We start from the raw sequence: 21,911 nt of genomic DNA, 5'->3' as shown, positions 1-21,911 counted from the left end.
GCCATTGCTACGCCAATCTGTTTTCTCTTTCTGCTACCATAGCAAGAACGTCCAGTGTCAATGACCCCTCGAAGCCAAGACTAGTGCTTGGTAGGGACCGGGCAGTGCTGGGGGCCCCCAGCACTGGGGTGAATGGCAAAGGCTTCACTCACATGGATGCAGCTTTCCACTGGCCCCGGTGCCCCCTTAGAGGTGCAGAGTCCCGTGAAGTTGAACTTGGTGTCACAGCGTTAAGATTGATTTCCTGATTTTAAATTCGATAGCCACAAAATTCTGCCTATTGTTTTACTTCCTGGCCTGGCTCTAATGTGAAATGTCCTGTTTTGGTTTTATGCCTCCAAGTTCGTAGTCTGTTATCCACGGCTTGTTAGGTTTGGTGACATTTTGGCATTGGCCCAAGGTTTGCATTCATTTCCTCTAGATGCCACGATTTAAACCATGGCTGTTGGGGTTCCAGTGTTAGGGAAGCTGGGAAGTGAACGTGAACCCATCGGAAAGAATTTGGATGTGGATGCAGCTGGAGCTGCTCTGCACCTTTGCCCTGGTCCTCGGGCCCCCGGTCATGGCTTGTAGCATGTGCAACGGTAGCATCGGATGGCCTTACTTGATGGGAAGACGTGGTTTATTGTGTAACTGCTGCATCAGTGGCTGGAAAAAGATACTGGCCAGGACTGCAAGAAGCAGCTCTGGCTATAAACCTCTTGCTACTTTCCCTGGTTTGTAATATTTGAGTTCCGTCAGCCTGTTAGTTTGGATGAGTTTTATTTGTGGGGAGGAGTAAATGCGCAGTTTCTTGAGATCATAAAGTACCATGGAGGGAGAAAGTACTGTTTCCGAAGTCCAAGTTTGGAGCAGGCATCTTTCTTGGCTTCTGTGTGCCGTTATCAGTTCTATTGTATAAACTTGTTTGTTCATATCAAGACTTATTTTTAAAGGAAGTAATGAAATTGGAGAGACTGAAATCGTTTTTAAAACGTCTGAACTTCTATGAATGAGGATGCAAACACAGTAGGATAAAGTACCGTGAAGTGGAGCCCAGGCATTTGTTTACAGTGAAGGCAGGCTGGTGTTTCTTTCCTGTCAATGCGAAAGGCACTTGCGAAGCACCCGGATGGTGGTCATTGTTATTTGTATGCTGGAGGTTGGCACATGAGAAGTAGTCAAAAAAGTTTATTGGATACAGATTTGAGGGGATAGTTAACCTATACAAGAGGACACATTTGTGAGCATTTTAGAAGCATTAATTTGCTTAAAAATTGTGTCTAATAATTATGCAATTTCTAATTAATGAAACAAACTCATAATAACTTCTACCAGCAATACTTTGTTAGCTCATGAGGGGAAAAATAAGCACTTAAAAGCATAGGTTGCAGTATGTTTAGAGTCATGTTTGAAAATTCAGGCACATTTAGTTTCACTTTTCTGCCTTAGTCTAAGTCATGTTTTCTATTAGTTTCACTTTTCTCCCTTAGCCTAAGTAATGTTTTCTATCACTGTGAGATAAAAGGCAATACTAAAAATTAAGTTATTTTACATCGCATTTGGAGAACAAAGTGGCTACTTTCTCGTAAATGGCAAAGTCCCCGAGGTATGTTCAGTTTCTTGTTCCCATTGATGGTCAGTGGAGTGAGTGAGTGTGGGATTTTCTTTGGCCTCTCACATTGAGATTCTCTAAATAATGTGGTGTTGTGCTTAAGGACGAGGGCTTTGGGGCCAGAGGGTCTGAGTTCACATCCCTGCTGCTCCACGGGGCAGCGGTGGGACCCTTGCAAGTAAATCCATCTCTCGGTTTTCTCATTTTTAGTGTGAAAGGAAAATAAAACCTGGGGACCCCAATTCATGATGCCAGAAGGGAAAAAAAAAATTAAGCCGAAAGCTGAGTCATGCGAGATGCTGCCTTTCCATTTCTTTCTAAGCAGGAGCTACAGATAAAAGGTTAAATATCCCCACAGGTAGCTAGCTACTCTGTGTTCACCTTATCTTATGTGAAGTGCTGATTCACCACCAAGTGCTGGATGATTACGTCATTGACAGTTTCCCTGCCTGCTCCTTTTCCCTTGCGGCAGGTGGATTACCACGCTCTCCCTCTTTCCCCTCCAGCCCACTTTTAATTTTTAAACATTGAGGCCCTCAACATCATCTTTGGAGAAAGGCACAGACCACAGACTGTTTCTGTGATTCTGTGTTCTCTTCCTCCGGACATGTCCATAACTTTGGCAAAATAAACTTCTCAATAGATCGAGACCTGTCCTGGATACTTTTTGGGTTACAGTAGAATGGGCTAAATAACCCTGCCCACCTTCAGGCCTCTATGGGGATTAAATAAGCCAGTGCATGTGGAGTACTTACAAGAGTTAAGCAACAACTTATTATTTTGTATTGTTATTACTGATATTACATTTACAAAGACATCTCATTTTCGTTGAGGTTCATTCTGATACAACTAGGTATACTTCAGATGCCACTTTTCCTTGTTTACCATGTTTCTGTCACATGCTTGTCTCACTCAGGTGTTTTTTTTGTTTTTATTTTTATTTTTATTTATTTATTTATTATTATTATTATACTTTAAGTTCTAGGGTACATGTGCATAACATGCAAGTTTGTTACATATGTATACTTGTGCCATGTTGGTGTGCTGCACCCATCAACTCGTCAGCACCCATCAACTCGTCATTTACATCAGGTATAACTCCCAATGCAATCCCTCCCCCCTCCTCCCTCCCCGTGATAGGCCCCGGTGTGTGATGTTCCCCTTCCCGAGTCCAAGTGATCTCATTGTTCAGTTCCCACCTATGAGTGAGAACATGCGGTGTTTGGTTTTCTGTTCTTGTGATAGTTTGCTGAGAATGATGGTTTCCAGCTGCATCCATGTCCCTACAAAGGACACAAACTCATCCTTTTTTATGGCTGCATAGTATTCCATGGTGTATATGTGCCACATTTTCTTAATCCAGTCTGTCACTGATGGACATTTGGGTTGATTCCAAGTCTTTGCTATTGTGAATAGTGCTGCAATAAACATACGTGTGCATGTGTCTTTATAGCAGCATGCTTTATAATCCTTTGGGTATATACCCAGTAATGGGATGGCTGGGTCATATGGTACATCTAGTTCTAGATCCTTGAGGAATCGCCATACTGTTTTTAAAAGTGTATCACTTTCCTTCCCAGTCCTTTCCTACATCTCCAGAGATGACCGGGATGTGATTTTGCTTCTGTGTTTCACAGGATGCACGCTGCTGTTTTATGAGACCTATGGGAAGAATTCCATGGATCAGAGCAGTGCCCCTCGGTGTGCTCTGTTTGCAGAAGACAGCATAGTGCAGTCTGTTCCAGAACATCCCAAGAAAGAAAACGTGTTCTGCCTCAGCAACTCCTTTGGAGACGTCTACCTTTTCCAGGTACTGCCGGTGCTTTGTAAGTGGAGGTAATAGTTTATGCACTGCTAGAATAAGAAGGAACAGAAAAGGCAAAACTTGGAAATGAAATTGAATACATGCTTAGTCAGGTTTTGGATTTGGCCTTAAGCAACAGATGTTGGCCTCCCCTGACTGCCAAGGGCCCTGGGCCATCACCAATCCAGTCATTCATCCAGAGGGCACTTTTCAGGTGCCTCTGAAGTCCCAGGCTGTGGCCCATGAGATGCTCTTTGGCACACAAAGGGAAAAAAAATCATGATCCCTGTTCTGGAGTAGCTTGCGATCTAGTGAGTGCAATGGTGAAGATTCCCAGACCTGGGGCTTTTAAAATGAAGCTTGGAGAATACTGATGGGAGGGGCTTGGGTTCTTCCCACGAATCTCAGTGGATGTCAGAGGTTTTCGGGAAAACTCTCGTAGACAAATGCTGTGAGGTCTCAGTTCCCTGTGGAAGTGGTCTTAGGATCTTAAGATTCAGGTTATCTACTGTTAGAATTTTCAGGGACTTTCTAGCCAATGAAAGGTTGGGGAACATGGTGGTCCTGAGCCATCGGTATTGGGGTCAGGCTTGGGTTTGAATCCTGGCACCTTTGTTAGCATTGAGTTTGTAAGTGATCTTGGTGCCCATACCAGACTTCTCTGAGCTTTGGGCCCTTCAACCAGTGGCTTACACGATTACCTTAAGAGTAAATAACATCGTGTATGTGTTAAATGCTAAATAAATTCTAACTTGGTGATTAATATTTAACTCAGAAGAGGTGAGAGCGAGAGCTGGGAAGTGAAGTCTGCTTCTTAAATGCCCCCCGTCTAAACCCAGCACTTGACATACACACAGTGTTGGCTGTAGGTTACATCTGACTGGAAGTTTCATGGAAAACCTCGTAAAGCCTGGGTTTAGATCTCTCATAAAGATGGTCCTGGGTGCCCTCAGAAGCCCTGCAGTGTAACAGTGTTCTCTAGGCTGACTTTGGGAGTCTAGAATGCTCTGAAGTGCTCCCTGCTGGGACCAGCACTGGGTAAGCTCCCTGGGCCTTTAGTTGTACTGCTGTTCCAACTTGACTTAACTTACTAGAGCCAGGGCCTGAGATTTGATTTTCCTTTTCTTAACAGAAAGGTTGCTTAAAAACTTCTATGACGCTTTAAAGCAAAGTAATGAATTTATGTTAGTCTGAATTGTAGGGAAGGTAAAAAAACAAACAACAACAATAACAAAACCTTAGGTTAAATCTGCATGGACTTCTTAGGGGTAAGTGTGAAATGAATGTTTTATTTTGTGATTCAGGTAAAACATCCTTAGTTTTCAGAGTTTTCCTGCCTGTGATCCCAGCACTTTGGAGGCTGAGGCAGGGGGAGGGCTTAAGGACAGGAGTTCGAAATCAGCTTGGTCAACATAGTGAGACCCTATCTCTATGAAAGAAAAATAAAAAAATTAGCCAGGCATGGTGGTATGTACCTCTGGTCCCAGCTACTTGGGAGGCTGAGGCTTGAGGATCATTTGAGCTCAGGAGGTCAAGGTTGCAGGGAGCTATGATTGTGCCACTGCACTCCAGCCCAGGCGACAGAGACCCTGTCTTAGCAGCAACAACAACAACAAAGTTTTCCCAGGTGTTCTGTTTTGTGATCCCAGAGGCCACTTGAGGTTTGACCCTGTGACTCGAATGTGTGTGGTTATTTCTGGACATCAAGAGAAATGAAAGTACTTTTCAGCCTGCTTAGAATAATACCCATTTGCCCACTGTGCTTTATTCAAACTTTGCTGATTGTTTTTAAAATATTTTTCTTTTAAAAAATGTATTATTATTATTATTATTATTATTTGAGATGGAATCTTAGTCTGTTGCCCAGGCTGGAGTACAGTGGTGTGATCTCAGCTCACTGCAACCTCCACCTCCCAGGTTCAAGCGATTCTTGAATTCCTGCCTCAGTTTCCCAAGTAGCTGGGATTACAGGTGCCCGCGACCATGCCTGGCTAATTTTTTTTTTTTTTTTGTATTTTTTATAGAGACTGTGTTTCACCATGTTGGCCAGGCTGGTTTCGAACTCCTGACCTCAAGTGACCTCACCTTGGCTTTCCAAAAAGTGCTAGGATTACAGGTGTGAGCCACCTCGCCTGTCCTATTATTATTTTTTAATTGACTTGGGGACTTACTTTGTTCCCCAGGCTGGTTTTGAACTCCTGGGCTCAAAAGTCCTGGGATTACAGGCATGAGCCACTGTGCCCAGCCAAAAATAAAATACTTTTCTCTTATAAAAATAGTATATGGTCTTTGTGTTAGAAGTCACTGAAAAGTACAGAAAGGAAAAACCTTCATATATTCAAAGACAATAGTGTTATTTTATTTCCCCCAGTATACTTTTATGTACATTCTTTTTTTTTTTTTTTTTGTATTGAGGCCATCCTGTAGATGTAATTTTATATCCAGTTTTCAAAATTTCATATTCTAGTCCTAATGCTTACTCATTCTGTTAAAATTCTGAAGACAAGCATCCAATTATTTATTTATTTATTTATTTATTTATTTATTTATTTATTTATTTTTGAGACGGAGTCTTGCTCTGTCGCCCAGTCTGGAGTGCAGTGGCGCAATCTCAGCTCACTGCAGTCTCCACCTCCTGGGCTCAAGTGATTCTCCTGTCTCAGCCTCCCGAGTAGCTGGGATTTCAGGCATGCACCACCACACCCGGCTAATTTTTCTATTTTATTTATTTGTTTATTTTTGAGACAGAGTCTCGCTCTGTCACCCAGGCTGGAGTGCAGTAGCATGATTTCGGCTCACTGCAACCTCTGCCTCCCAGCTCAAAGTGATTCTCATGTCTCAGCCTCCCAAGTAGCTGGGATTACAGGCATGTACCACCACACCCAGCTAATTTTTGTATTTTAGTAGAGATGTGGTTTCACCTTGTTGGCCAGGCTGGTCTCAAACACCTGACCTCAGGTGATCCACCCACCTTGGCCTCCCAGGTGCTGGGATTACAGGCATGAGCCACCACGCCCGGCCAAGCATCCTTTTAGAGAGTGGCGTAATGTGTCATGAGTGTGTCTACCCTGTTGTTCTTATCACTGCTATGTGGTTGGCTAGCGCTTGTTTCTGGTTTTAGTTCCTGTCCTATTCAGAGCTCCATGATGCTTTCTCCTCTGCTCCTAATGTTCTCTGAGTCCCTCTGAACCTGAGTTGAATGGTTGAATGTGTTTATGAAATTAAGCAACTTGTATGCAGTGCAAGTACTTCTTGGATTTTGCACGTCTAAGCCCAGCCTGCCATTTTGGAGAGCACTTTAGTGGTAAAATAATTTGAAACAGGCTTTCTCCCTCCCTGTGTGTAGGCCACCAGCCAGACAGATCTAGAAAACTGGGTCACCGCCGTACACTCTGCTTGTGCATCCCTTTTTGCAAAGAAGCATGGGAAGGAGGACACACTGCGGCTACTGAAGAACCAGACCAAAAACCTGCTTCAGAAGATAGACATGGACAGCAAGATGAAGAAGATGGCAGAGCTGCAGCTGTCCATTGTGAGCGACCCAAAGAACAGGAAAGCCATAGAGAACCAGGTACTGTTTGCCTGCTCCTGAGTTTTCTTCTGTTGCTCACGTCACTTGTGCAGTGACTGAACGCAGGCTCTCATCTTGGTGGTATTTCTTGGCTCACATCTTGGTGGTATTTCTTACACCCTGGGGGAAGTAGTTTCTGTGGCTTTTCATTTTAGGTACCTAATGTTTGCTGTTTTGTGACATGGGTGATATGATATGCTTTACAAACTTTGGTGGCTCTGTGTATATCCTGAAATACTTTGTGACCCAAACTTAATTCCTAATTTGAATAGTGCCTTCAGGCCTTGATGATTCACTCATATATTGTCATTTTCTGAACAAAATCCATAGAATAAAACTACTAGAAGATTAGACAGGTAAAAGTCTAATACAATGGCTTTGGAAAACGTGATATGGTATAACAGCTGTTTCTGTGTGGATTGCAAGAAAACAGTAATTTTTCTGTTTATAACAGAGAAGCAGCTAACGAAATGCTTTCTTTTCTCTGCTCTGGTTCCATATTCATTTAATAAATGGCTGGTTCCTATGGCATTTGCATTTTAGAGAAGGGGAAGCAGTTTGAACATTTTTATTTCCATTTGCTCAGACAACCTCAACACTTAGACAAGTGTTAGTGGAATTTCGAGCATCCTTATCTTAAGTCAGGTTTCCTAGGAGACAGACTTTGATAGAGATTTAGACGTGACAAGTTTTACTGGGAATGCCCTCAGGGACAATGCCAGCCTGGAGTGAGGGAGCAAGATCTGGGAGGGACAAGTTGCATTGTGATGCAGCTTGTCCCACAGCGAGCTGTGGAGCTGGGAGGGCCCTTCAGAGTTCTGTATGGAGGCAAGGTGGCCGGCCTTTGTCCCCTCAGGCCAGCAGGGCAAGGCAGCTCTCTTCAGTAGAGGTCAGTTACCACGAGGGGATCTGTGTGTGAGCTGGGAGAAGGAAAGGAATCCCTCTGTCTTGAAGTGGGGATCTGGGTGAGTCGCTATAGAATCCACTACAGCGCCCTCCAAAACCAGTTGTCAAATGACCTGGGAACTTGAATGAGGAATAGGATGAAGATAGATAATGAGCAGGTTCTTGCATTTTTCTTCCTTTAGTTACTTGTTATTACAGAGAAACCAGATTCTTTAGAAAAAAAAATTTCATGGTAACACAACAATTTACATATGGTGACTTATTAGAAAGGAATTTTACATATGGTGTTTTATTTAAATTGCAAATTAAATCATACCTCTGTTTATGTCTGAATGTTTAACCTTGTTTGGAAATTTTTTCATCTGTGTATATATGAAGAATTCAGCCTGAATTCTGGACGTGGTGGCAGACACCTATAATCCCAGCTGGGCGCAGTGACTGACGCCTGTAATCCCAGCACTTTGGGAGGCCGAGGTGGGCAGATCACCTGAGGTCAGGAGTTTGAGACCAGCCTGGCCAACATGACAAAACCCCATCTCTACTAAAAATACAAAAATTATCTAGGCTTGGTGACGGGCACCTGTAATTCCAGCTACTCTGGAAGCTGAGGCAGGAGAATCGCTTGAACCTGGGAGGGAGAGGTTGCAGTGAGCTGAGACTGTGCATTGCACTCTAGCCTAGGGAACAGAGTGAGACTCTGTCTAAAAAAATAGAAAAGAATTCAGCATGAGTAGGAAAAAATTTCTGGCTAAAAATAGGAAACGGATTAAAGGCATGCATTCATTGATACACCGAGAATTTGGAATAAAGTATCAATTGGCAATAGCAAAATAACCAAATAATTCTGACCTCTGCCCCTGATTAATCTTCTGACTCTATCTACCTTTGCTTCTCCTTTTCTCATATCTCATGTTGCCTTTCTCCCATCTCAGTTCTTTTTCTCTTGCTTATTTTCCTATCTGCAAATACTGGTGTACCTAATAGATGCATCTGGCTTAAAGAAATAAAAATAATTATAATATAGGGACCCAGTTTCTAAGAAATTATAATTTAGTTAGAGAGCAAACCTCGTGAACATGAAACTAAAGGACCTTCTAAAATGATCTAAGTTAGGTGACAGCTGGTATAGTCATCAAATATTATGGGAGATGAGAGGGTTGAGGTTGTATTGTGATCTTGAGGAAATGAAGACTTCCTGGAAGAATATGGTGTTAAAAAGTTGTTAAGAGGCCGGGCATGGTGGCTCACGCCTGTAATCCCAGCACTTTGGGAGGCCGAGGCGGGCGGATCACGAGATCAGGAGATCGAGACCATCCTGGCTAACACGGTGAAACCCCGTCTCTACTAAAAATGCAAAAAATTAGCCAGGTGTGGTGGCAGGCGCCTGTGGTCCCAGCTATTCGGGAGGCTGAGGCAGGAGAATGGTGTGAACCCGGGAGGTGGAGCTTGCAGTGAGCTGAGATCGTGCCACTGCACTCCAGCCTGGGCGACAGACAGAGACTCCGCCTCAAAAAAAAAAAAAAAAAAGTTGTTGAGAGATGTGAAGGATTTCCAGGCTGGGAGGGGGTTGGGCAAGCATGGAGAGACAACTGGAAGTGACTGAGTGGTGGCCTGGGGCTCTGGAGCACCCTGGAGTTAAAGGTTTGGGAAGTGATGAGAGTTGGCGGTTAGGTTGGACAGGCAATGCAGCTTTTTCAGTCTGTGTCTTAGTCTGGAAGAAAATACTTTAAACTGGGTGGTTTATAAACAAGAGCAATTTATTTCTCAGAGTTCTGAAGGCTGAGAAGTCCAAGATCAAGACGCCTGCAGATTCAGTGTCTGGTGAGGCCCTGCTTTCTGGTTTCTAGAAGCATCTTCTTACCGTATTCTAGCATCTTCTTATTGTGTTCTAGCATCTTCTTACTGTATTCTAGCATCTTCTTACCGTATTCTAGCATGACATGAGAGGCAAGGGGTCTTTCCGGGCCGCCTTTTATAAGGCCACTCATCCTCTTCATGAGGGCTCTGCCATTATGACTGTCCTGTGCAGTGGATTAAGTAGCCAAGGATGAAAGATGCTGTAACTTAATGCTTGAATCACACGGTTTATTGGCACACAGACAATTCTTAACAAATATAGGTATTTTATCCCCATTCTCGCTACACACAACTCTCGTTTTTCACCTGTTAGGAACAGGTCGGGGATCTTACATGAATAGGCACAGGATTGGTCACAGAAGTCCTCAGGCATCGGGGAATAGCTTCCTCTGGCATCAAGGCTGGAATGTTGAGGCTGAAGCGTTCAGTTGAGGAGATGGCAAGCCTGACTCCGGGTCCCTTTCTGAGTGGCAGCGTCTCATCCTCATGAGTCTGTGTCTCAGCAGAGCAGGTCGAGCTGCCTGAGGGCTTCTCCTTTTATAGTCCCTGTACGGGGATCTGTCTGTGTCTGGTTATCTTGAAGGTTGGTGCGCCCTAGAATGTGATGCCGTCCCAAATTGGAATATCCCCACACAGTTGGTCTAAACAGATTTGGACATTCTGGGCATGTTGTCAGACATCTGCACTCACACACTAACTATGATAACATATTCACACTACACCCATAAATCGCACTCCAAACAATGACCTAATCACTGCCCCTTTTAAAAAGGCCCCACTTCCTAATACCATCACCTAAAGCATTAAGATTTCAATGTATGTATTTTTTTTTGGAGGGACACATTCAGCCCATAGTGGTCCTGTAGGCAAGGCTCAGATGGTAAGGTTTATTTTATACTCTGCATTCAAGGGGGCAATACAAGTTTTTAAGCTGAGGACAAAGCATGATGACATAGTGTCTTTGGAAGATTAATCAGGCAGCAGTTTGGAGGACAGAGTGGGGCAAAAGGTGTCAAGCAGTGGAGTGGCACTGTGCTGGCTACGTAGATACAAGGGCTTGATCCCAAGTGACACAAGTTCAACAGTTTACATGGAAAATGTATAACAGGGTGTATCATTTTCCGTAATTCTATAGAATCTTTTTTTTTCTTTTTCTTTCCTTTTTTTTTTTTGAGACAGGGTTTTGCTCTTGTTGCCCAGGCTGGATTGTAATGGTATATGATCTCAGCTCACCATAACCTCCGTCTCCTGGGTTCAAGCGATTCTCATGCCTCAGCCTCCCGAGTAGCTGGGATTACAGGCACCCGCCACCACGCCTAGCCCAATTTTGTAGTTTTAGTAGAGACGGGGTTTCACCATGTTGGTCAGGCTGGTCTCGAACTCCTGACCTTAGGGGATCCACCTGCCTCAGCCTCCCAAAGTGCTGGGATTACAGACGTGAGCCACCACGCCCAGCCTCAATTTTATAGAATCTTAAAGACAGTAACTTACGCCCCTGAGTGGAACTGTTGGTCAACCAGGATATGCCATTTAAACTCCAAAGTACAAAATAGTTTTAATGAGGAAGCCAAAACTGCCAAGAAGAATGCAGGAGGTGGAAGGCTTTGGGATCCGACAAGAACACAGCTGCTGACATTGCTGAGGGAGAGCTGCCCCCATGAGCCCAGCTTGCATCCTCTCAGGCCCTGCCTGCCCCTCTTAAGGGGCCTCACCCTGCTCACAGCTAGGGGGCGTTCAGCTCCCGAGGCAGTGCAGCTGTGCCGCAGGGTGGGAGGCCATGTGGAGGTGATGGGACACATCAAAGAGCCTGAAGGAGACACGGTTATCCCAGAGTTTTCTTTGTACCATGTCTTACCCATGGTGCTGATTTTCCAGGATCCAGCAGCCACAGCCTGTTTACCCTGAGATGAGACTTGTGGATTCGAGTGTCTCAGAGTGTTCAGAGCACCCCAGTCAAAAATCTCATCCTGACCGTAATTGTAGTCCTGTCAAAGGGATGCCCAGCTTGGAGTTTTCAGGTCTTTGCGTAGGTCAGATGTTTAGGGCTAGGGAGAGAAAAGGGACATTTGACAACACTGAGAGGCTCCTGGCCTGTTGTGTGTGTGGTGGTGGTGGGTGGGGGTTTCTTTGTGGCCACAAGGAGTCTAAGCAAACTTTTTTTTTTTAAATTTAAATTTTCATTAACTGTAATTGTATTCCCTTGTCCATAGTTTGTAAATGTTTAATTGATGACATCATAGTTGGTGCTATTCTCTGATTAAGAGGGGAGGTTACTTTAACATAAACCCTTACATAAATCCAGGGGTCTGGATGGTCAGGTGGCTTGAGGAGAAGCTGTTTTAAAGAAGAGGGTAATTATCACCTGTGGCCCATTATCCATTCTTTGACGGAATCATCAGTTTAGTTATTTTAAGTGCACTATTCTAATACTACTAATTTTTGGTTCTCTCCTACCCATAGCCCAGGCCCTAACCCCTTCCTATGTCCTCCCCACACCCCTTTCTCCCCTACAGCCTTCTCCCAACCCCTGCCGTACATGCACTCCCCTTCTCACGTTATTCTTGTGAGTTTCTGGTAACAGACAATCAGGATTGATCTTAGAAATTCTTGGCCAGGCGCGGTGACTCATGCCTGTAATCCCAGTACTTTGGGAGGCTGAGGCTGGAGGTTCACTTGAGGCCAGGAGCTCAAGATGAGGTGGGGCAACAAGCAAGACACTATTTCTGAAAAAGGAAAAAAAAAAAAAAAAATTCTACCTGAAAGTATTCTCACTGTATTGCACTCTTTGAGGTTATGATTTAGTCACATGTTCCTGAAGGGCTTTGCAGCGTGTAGCCTGAGTTATGTTTGCTGTGCCCATTGTCCTTGTGTCCTTTGTCAGCAGGTTGTAAAGACAGCTGTTTGCTCTTTTTTTTTTTTTTTTTTTTTTTTTTTTGACAGAGTCTCACTCTGTCATCCAGGCTGGAGTGTAGTGGTGCAGTCTCGGCTCACTGCAACCTCCGCCTGCTGGGTTCAAGCGATTCTCCTGCCTCAACCTCCTGAGTAGCTGGGATTACAGGCACCCACCACCACGCCCAGCTAATTTTTGTATTTTTAGTAGAGATGGGGTTTCACCATGTTGACCAGGCTGTTCTTGAACTCCTGACCTCAGGTGATCTGCCCGCCTCGGCCTCCCAAAGTGGTGGGATTACAGGCGTGAAACCACCGTGCCTGGCCAAGAGCTGCTTACTTTTTACCTTCAGACACAAAGACTGGGAAACCTTAAGCAGGAACAACTACTTGCTTAAAATTGCTTTTATGAGATATTTGACAAAAACATGTAATGTGAAGCTACAAAGGCAAAGGTATTTACAGATCAAGACCAATCAGGACAGGGTCTCCAAAATATTCCCTAAGCGTTTAGCTTTCTCTAAACTTCCTTTTAAAAATGTCTGTAAAAGAGCAGTGCTTTATCCACTTAGCATTTTAAAACCTCAATAAATATACATTTATTTATGTAGCTTCCTCCCTAGCGATTTTCCCTGAGAACCTCAGATGTAGTCATTTCTAGCCTAAAAATAGAATGTACAATGTAGATTACATCATGCAAGAGAAATTCTCTGGAACAGGTTTTCTTTGAAGTATGTGGGTGGAGAAGATCCTTTTTGAAATAAAAAGGCACTATCACAGTTAATGTACTGGCTGAGCTGCGTACTGTCAGTGGTCACATGCTCTGGCCATGTCCTGGGCCTCTTGGGTGTTTCTGGGGTAGGATGATGCAGCTTTCATTTGAGCATGTCCAATGTGGACCAGATCACACCGCCATCCACACGCCAGATCGCCTTTGAAGTTCCCAGGGAGGAAGAGTTGTAAATTAAGTCCAGTTAGTACTTTATTTTCCTTTCCACTTATTATTTCAAACAAGTAAACAAGGACAAAACCTCACCACCCTTAGGCAGTCTTGGCATTCTCCCAGATGGCGTCCCCCATCCTGCCTCATTATGTGCGATTTCCAGGGGAGCCAGGCCTGCTTCTGTGGTTAATTAGGCTGGAGAGGGAGGAGGTGATTGGACTACCAGGGGGTACTTGGGGAAGGAGGAAGCACTTGCTGGTAGGGTTGAGACTGCTCTGGGTTTTGTGAAACGTGGGCTTCAGTTTAAATATTTACTTAAATACAGTTTTAAAATCGTAAAGAGGATGGATTGCATTTAGACAACTGGAAACTGGTGAGAACACTGAGAACAAAGCTTTGAGGAAAATACGAGGATACTATGGTGTATTTCTAGATGTGTGCAGGGGGAAGCAGTTTGAAGAACAAACCACTGGAGAGTAGCATATTTGTGAGGGGATTTGAGGGAGATAAAGCCAGATCGTGGAGGTGGTGCGTGAAGATGTGAACTTTATTCAGTAGGCAACAGGGAGATGGTGAAAGTGTTACTTTTTATTTTTTTATTTTTTAAGGCAGAGTCTTGCTGTGTTGCCCAGGCTGGAGTGCAGTGGCATGGTCTTGGCTCACTGCAACCTCTGCCTCCTGGGTTCAAGTGATTCTCGTCCCTCAGCCTCCCGGGCAGCTGCGATTACAGGCATGTGCCACTACGTCCTGCTAATTTTTGTATTTTAGTAGAGGTGGGGTTTCACCATGTTGGCCATGCTGGTCTCAAACTCCTGACCTCAAGTGATCTGCCTGTCTCAGACTCCCAAAGTGCTGGGATTACAGGCGTGAGCCAATGTGCGCGGCTGGAAGTGTTTTTATTTTCTATTTTTTTTGAGATGGAGTGCTTCTCTTTTGTCGCCCAGGCTGGAGTGCAGTGGTGTGATCTCGGCTCACTGCAGCCTCTGCCTCCCGGGTTCCAGCGATTCTCCTGCCTTAGCCTCCTGGGTAGCTGGGATTATAGGCGTACGCCACCACGTCCGGCTAATTTTTGTATTTTTACTAGAGATGGGGTTTTGCCATGTTGGCCAGGCTGGTCTCAAACTCCTGACCTCAGGCAATCTGCCCACCTTGGCCTCCCAAAGTGTTGGGATTACAGGCATGAGCCACCGCGCCCAGCCTGGAAATGTTTTTGACAGGAGAATAAGAATGTTTGGTTTAGTTCGGTGAGCATTTGTTCAGTGCATACTCTAGGTCAGGCAAATGTGCACAGATTGGAGACTCAAAGAAGTCACTGTCTCTGCCCTCAGGGTGCTCTCAGTCTAGCAGGTGACAGACAGTTGAGCGTACAATTTCAACATAACGCAGTGATTCAGTGCACATGGCATTCCAGCGCTGTGGAAGACAGAATCGGGAAATGTAGCCTCACGTGCAGTCATGGAAGACCCTGGAGGTGGGATGCTGAGTTGCTTCTTAAAAAATGAGTTTACCAGAAGGAGAATGGAGAGGGGGCTTCCAGGCCAAGGCACAGTGGGAGCAAAGGCAATGTGGTTATAGGTAGGTGGTGAGAGGTAGTCAGGGGAAGTAGGACTGTCTGTCACTCTCTCCTCCCAGTACCACCGCAGAAGCCTCCAGTTTCGCCCTTCATCCAATGCATCTTCCATACAACAGCCAGACTGGGTTGCATCTGAAAAGCACATCCGGGTCAGGCGCAGTGGCTCATGCCTGTAATTCCAGCACTTTGGGAGACCAAGGTGGGTGGACACTTGAGGTCAGGAGTTCGAGACCAACCTGGCCAATGTGGCGAAACCCCATCTCTACTGAAAATACAAAAAGAATTAGCCAGGTGTTATGGCACATGCCTGTAATCCCAGCTACTTGGGAGGCTGAGGCAGGAGAATCGCTTGAACCCAGGAAGCAGAGGTTTCCGTGAGCTGAGACCACACCATTGCTCTCCAGCCTGAGCAACAGAGTGGTATGTCTCAAAATAAATAAATAAAATAAAAGTAAAAAAATAAAAAGCACATGTGATCCTGTGATTGCCAGATAAAGTCCCTGATAACCTCTCCCCACCTTGACCTTTACCTGCAACTCCCTGAGCCCACCCTTCTGCTCCTTTCTTCAGGGTTTTCCTCAGGCAGCGAGGACTCCCGTGCTGTGCACAAATGTGCCCTGCTCCCCTCCACCCTCTTCATCTGGCTCACCCCTTCTCGACTGTCATGAAGGGTTTAGGGGTCGCTTCCTCCAGGGTGCTGTCCTTGATCGCCCTCTCGCCCACTCCATCAGGGAACCCCACTCCCCTCCCACAGTTCTCCATGTCTGTGCCACTGCTCTCATCTGTGGCTTTGTCATGATTTCTTCATGTGTAAGGTTGTTCCTGCTATAAAATACGTGCTCCTGGAGGAACTGTGACTTTTTTTCATCTCTGAACCTTTGATGCTTTGCTTGAGTTAGTGAATGTGTGGACGCACCTCTGTCTCGTCTGTCCAAGGATCTGTCCTCTTTACTGCAGGAAACAGTTCTTCTCTGAGTCAGCCCCCACCCCACTCCCCAGTGTTCTAGGCCTTCCTCCTTCACCCCCGGCTAACAGAACCCCTCCTTTTGCCCTGCCCTGTTCTCATGCTTCCCCTCCCTGTTTTATTAGAGCCTCTGCCTTAGGCCACTATCATATGTGATTTCACAGTAACTCCACAAGGCAAAGATGTAGATATAGCACCCATTTGATGGACAAGTAAATAGACCCTTAGGAGAATTATATGTCTTTTCTTTTTCTTCTTCTTTTTTAGAATTAAATTTTTTCAAAAAAATAGACAGAAGGTCTCTCTACATTGCCCAGGTTGGTCTCGAACTCCTGGGCTCAAGCGATCCTCCCATCTCGGCCTCTCAAAGTGCTGGGATTACAGGAGTGAGCCACTGCGCCCAGACGAGAAGTACATTTTCTGTATAAGTACCACGCACTAACAGATTGTGCCACTGGAGTGGCAAGAAGTGCATTTGCTCATGTCACACAGCTGGTCAGTGGTGGAGCTGGGATTTGGACACAAATCTGTGCTCCTAATTCATAGACGCTACTGTTCTGTAAGACTTGGGTAAATCAGATGATGCTTTGCTTGCTAACTAAACCAGGTGATGAATTGTTTTGTGTGGAATAGAATCCTAGATTTACTTGTTTTTATAATGTGGATTTTTCAGGTTGATTTGATGGGAATTACATTGATTATAAAACTGAGTGAATTTCTGGGTATGGGAATTATATCTCAAAGGAAAATAGAACAAAACCGAATCTCTCAACTTTAGCTGGTTGTTCTAACTACTGCTGAACTTGAGTGTAATCTATGTCACTAGCTGGTTCTTCTGTGAAGATGGGTTTTAGTATTTGGAAAGCATAGAACGGGAGATTTTTAGCTTCTTACACCAAGAAGGAAACATGAATTATCTTACAGGACAAACCTAGTAATAGGCAAATGACTACTGCGATTAAATGACTAAATGGCAGAAAATATTTTTCTAGGACTGCTGGGTGTGGCAGGAATGTACTTGTCATCTTTTTAAAAAAAAAAAACATTATTCATTTGTTATTTTTAGCATTAGGCTTCATCCGTCTCCCTCCCACTTTACTACAGGAGACCGTAACCTTTCTGAGTTCATTAAATCAATAAAGCTATGTTAGCAGTAAAGAGGAAAATTTTTCATTGAATTTGTGCCAGTGTTTAAAACGGGAGCGTTCCCCTGTAATTTTGTTATTAGTAACTTCCTTTCACAATGAAAGATAAAGAAAACCGCCTTAGAGTGAGTTTTTTTTCAGTCTTTTCATTTTTATGTTTTGAGCATGGGCATTAAAAGAAACAAAAGCTTAATCTCTATAGAAGTTACATTTTTTACTTTTTTTTTTTTTTTTGACAGGGTCTCACTCTGTTGCCGAGGCTGGAGTGTGCAGTGGCCCTGTCTTGGCTCGCTGCAGCCTCGACCTCCTGGGCTCAAGCTATCCTCCCACCTCTGCCTCCCGCATAGATGGGGCTATAGGCGTGCGCCAACCACACCTGGCTGAGTTTTGTATTTTTTATAGAGATGGGGTTTCACCACGTTGACCAGGCTGGAAGTGTTTTTTTTTTTTCTCTTTAAATTTTTGTATCATATCTTGATGCTTGTCTTTAAAAAATAAGAAAACATCTAGAAACTTATCAGTATTTAAAGAATTTAGGAAAAGGGGGTGGGGTGTCTTGGATTAAAAAGAACTGATTTTGGGCATTTTAGTTTTTGATGTTAGAAAAAAATATCTCCAGAAACATCTTGATAAATGTGGTCAGGTAATACATTACTATTTTGGTGATTATTATCATTGAACTCTACTGAATCTCTAAACTAACATACTTAATAGCTAAAAGATTATCTTTTATTTCTTCCTTTACCCTTTAAAATATGTATCTTTGTCTTTCTTTTATGTCACCTTCTGAGGAATTGTTATAAAATGTTTTTCTTTCAAGTTAACATTACTTTAAATTTGGGCTGGCTTTGAATGTCAAGGCTGGTAGGATATTGAAATGATGTAAAGTGTTCAATATGAATAGGGCCACTAAATGAGAGTGTGGTAGTCTTACCTCCTTGTCTGTAGAATACCTAGGGGTATATGGGCAGAAATAAAGTTGACAGGTAAAAATGTAAATGAAAGTTGCTGAGGTCATGGTTAGGATAGTACACAGGTATCTGCCTATGAATCAGAAGACCTGAAATCAGGGGCCCTGTCATAGCTACTTGAGAGCGTCCCTGTGCCCCACATGTTGTTCACATCAGAATCAGCTTTGGGTCTGCTAGGCTGGTAGGGCGAACTTTTTACATGACTCTGGTCAAATCGCTTCTCTTCTGGACTTAAGTTTCACCTGCTGAGAAATGAAGGTATGGTAACATCAACTCCTTTGCAATTTCATTGCAAATGTTAACAGCCTTTCTAAATACTATAAGGTCTGTTGTGAGCCTATGGGTCCAGCACTTGTACCTCTTCCTTCCCTCTAAGGAACCCAAGCATCTGAATCTGGGGCCTCACCATACTTTTACTTGAATACTCCTTCAAGTTCCTCTCTACAACTTTGGTGAGTCTGTGGAAAGAAAAGTCAAATATTTCATATTGGTTCTTATTTAACCACAGATCTTCATTTAAGCTCTGTGACTGATTCTTTCTATAAAGAACCATGAGCTTAAAAATAAGATGACTATGATCTTTCAATATGGAATAGATATGTGAGTAAAGATGGCTTACTCTGCCACAGAGATCTACAGGGATGAAGACTGTGTAAGTCAGGGGTCTCCAGAGAAACAGAACCAGTGGGATGTGTGTATACATGAAGAGGTGTGTTTATGTGTTTGTGTAGGGAGAGAAAGAGAGAGATCTATTATAAGAAATAGTCTCGGCCGGGCGCGGTGGCTCAAGCCTGTAATCCCAGCACTTTGGGAGGCCGAGACGGGCGGATCACGAAGTCAGGAGATCGAGACCATCCTAGCTAACACGGTGAAACCCCGTCTCTACTGAAAAAATACAAAAAAACTAGCCGGGCGAGGTGGCAGGTGCCTGTAGTCCCAGCTACTCGGGAGGCTGAGGCAGGACAATGGCGTAAACCTGGGAGGCGGAGCTTGCAGTGAGCCGAGATCCGACCACTGCACTCCAGCCTGGGTGACAGAGTGAGACTCCGTCTCAAAAAAAAAAAAAAAAAAAAAAAAAAAAAAAGAAATAGGCTCATGCATTTATGGAGGAGGGCAAGTCCAAAGGTCTGCAGGGTAAGTCAGTAAGCTGGAGACCTGGGAGAGCCAATGGTATATAGTTCCAGTCTGAGTCGAAGGCATGAGAATGAAGAGAGCTGACGGTGTAGTTCTGGGCTGAAGACTGGCAGACTCAAGATTGAGGAAGAACCCATGTTTCGTTCAAGACTGAAGCCAAGGGGGAAAAAAAGCCAGTGTCCCAGTTTGAAGACTGTCAGGGGGGAGGAGTTCTCTGTTACTTGAGGGGGTGTCAGCCTTTTTGTTCTCTTCAGGTGGTCAACAGATTGGATGAGGCCCACCCACATTAGGGAAGGCAATCCGCGTTACTCAGTCTACCCACTTAAATGTTAATCTCCCCCAAAACATCCTCAGAGACACACCCAGAATAATGTTTGACTAAATATCTGGGTACCCCATGGCCCTATCAAGTTGGTATGTAATATTAACCATTACACAGGTGGATCACTTTGAGCTCGGGAGTTTGAGACCAGGCTGGGCAACATGGCAAAACCCAGTCTCTACAAAAAAATGCAAAATTAGCCAGGCGTGGTGGCATGCACTTGTGGTCTCCAGAGGCTGAGTTGGGAAGATCAATTGATCATGGGAAGCAGAGGTTGCAGTGAGCCGACAGTGCCACTGCACCCGCAGTCGGGGTATCAGAGTGAGACCCTGTCTCACAACAAAAACAAAAACAAACAAACAAACAAACAAAAAACGCTCCAGTCAGGATAAAGATAAGAAGATAAGGAACATTGCTGAAATAGAGAAGTCATAAGATTACTTCTCCTTTGCTTTTTATACTAAATTAAATTTTAAATGAACTCTACAGTGTACAGTTTATTGAGATACTGGTTGTCTTGAAACTTAATAAGATATAATCAAAACAACAAACGTCTTGATTTTTATAAGGTTTCCTTTGGGCTATTGGGGTGTTCCAGTCCTGTTGACTTTCCCACAAACCTAAGCATCTGGGTCCGTGTTCTTCCTCTGAATTCACCTGTATTTTGTCCCAAGCTTTGGGTGGAGAGGTCTATGAGTGCTGAAGATTATTTAAGTGTTTCTGACAAAACTTTATGATTCCCTGTGTATGGTTTGGGACGGAACTGTCTTTACCTCTCAGTGCTGCTTTGATGTGTAGTCACATAAATACATTAAATAGTGCTTTCAAAAATACTTTTAAAACTACAGGACTCAGTGCAAATACAAGAGATTGTCTTCTTCCCCAATCTATGGTGATTGGCATAGATCTGGATTTTAGTTTATTTTATTTTGTCTTTTTTTTTTTTTTACCTGAGATGGAGTCTCACTCTGTTGCCCAGGCTGGCGTGCAGTGGTGTGGCCTCGGCTCACTGCAGCCTCCGCCTCCTGGGTTCAAGTGATTCTCCTGCCTCAACCTCCTGAGTAGCTGGTATTATAGGCGTGTGCCACCACAGATGGCTAATTTTTGTTTGTTTTTTTGTATTTTTAGTAGAGATGGGGTTTCACCATGTTGGTCAGTCTGGTCTTGAACTCCTGAACTCAAATGATCTGCTTGCCTCAGCCTCCCAAAGTTCTGGGATTATAGGTGTGAGCCACCGCTCCTGGCCTTTTTTGTCTTTTTAATCCATCATGGATGGCATGGGCATCTTTACCTTCTGGTATCCAAGGACTCCTTCATTTTCTTTTTCTTTCCTTTTTTTCTTTTTGGAGAGAGTGTCACTCTGTTATCCAGGCTGGAATGCAATGGCATGATGTCAGTTTTCTTCATCCTCCATCTCTTGGGCTCAAGCAATCCTCCTACCTCAGCCTCTCAAGTAGCTGGGACTACAGGCATGCACCACCATGCCTGGCTAATTTCTGTATATTTTGTAGAGACAGGATTTTGCCATGTTGCCCAGGCCGGTCTCAAACTCCTGGGCTCAAGCAATCTGCCCTTTGGCCTCTCCAAGTGCTGGGATTACAGGCGTGAGCCACCGTGCCTGGCCACTCATTCATTTTCTTTCCTCTTACATCTTCACCCTCTATACAACCTTCAGAAAATATCTGATAAAGTGTTTTACACTGAGGCATAAATGAGTGTGATAAACTTTAATGCATTATTCAATCTAGGAATGTCTACATATTATTAGAAGACAAAGGAATCCATCTATAATTGTGGATTTTCAGGAATCATCTGGAGAGAAGATGTTTGGGAAACAGAACTGAGATTATAGTTTTTACTGAACCTTAAGTAAAGTGTCAGTTTGTACCCATCTGTCACTCTGGAATCTGGAATTCTCTAATATGGCAGGACCCGGAAGAGACTTGCAGTTTCAGTTTGAACTGTCTTGTTAGTCTAGAACAGGAGTCATCAGTAAGGCCGTGCACCAGAATCCCAGGATGTGCTTATGAAATGTAAACTTTCCTAGACCTCAGACCTAATGGATAGAATCTTCAGGTGTAGGACCTGGGCATCTGCATTTTTAAAAGCCAACAGGTCATTCTGTCCATTCAAAACTGATACCAGTAGGCCACCACGTTGCTAATATGGGTATACAGGATCTTAAGTGAGGTTAAATTCTTTATGGATGTTGACATTGTTTCAATGCACCTTGGAATG

The 21,911-nt window shown here is 44.0% G+C and overlaps 1 protein-coding gene across 4 annotated transcripts in view; it reads left to right on the top strand.

Moving 5' to 3' along the window:
- Window positions 1-21,911, top strand: part of TIAM2 (TIAM Rac1 associated GEF 2) — a 273,384-nt gene that overhangs the window by 154,705 nt on the left and 96,768 nt on the right. For all 4 annotated transcript variants that reach the window (XM_050786779.1, XM_050786780.1, XM_050786782.1 and 1 more), the window contains 2 exons: window positions 3,232-3,404; window positions 6,745-6,969. In XM_050786779.1, the coding sequence (XP_050642736.1) occupies window positions 3,232-3,404; window positions 6,745-6,969 (398 nt within the window). The remainder of the gene's footprint in view (window positions 1-3,231; window positions 3,405-6,744; window positions 6,970-21,911) is intronic.

This window comes from Macaca thibetana, chromosome 4, assembly GCF_024542745.1.
Source record: "Macaca thibetana thibetana isolate TM-01 chromosome 4, ASM2454274v1, whole genome shotgun sequence".
Taxonomy (NCBI): Eukaryota; Metazoa; Chordata; class Mammalia; order Primates; family Cercopithecidae; genus Macaca; species Macaca thibetana.
This window is presented reverse-complemented; position numbering and strand designations above follow the sequence as displayed.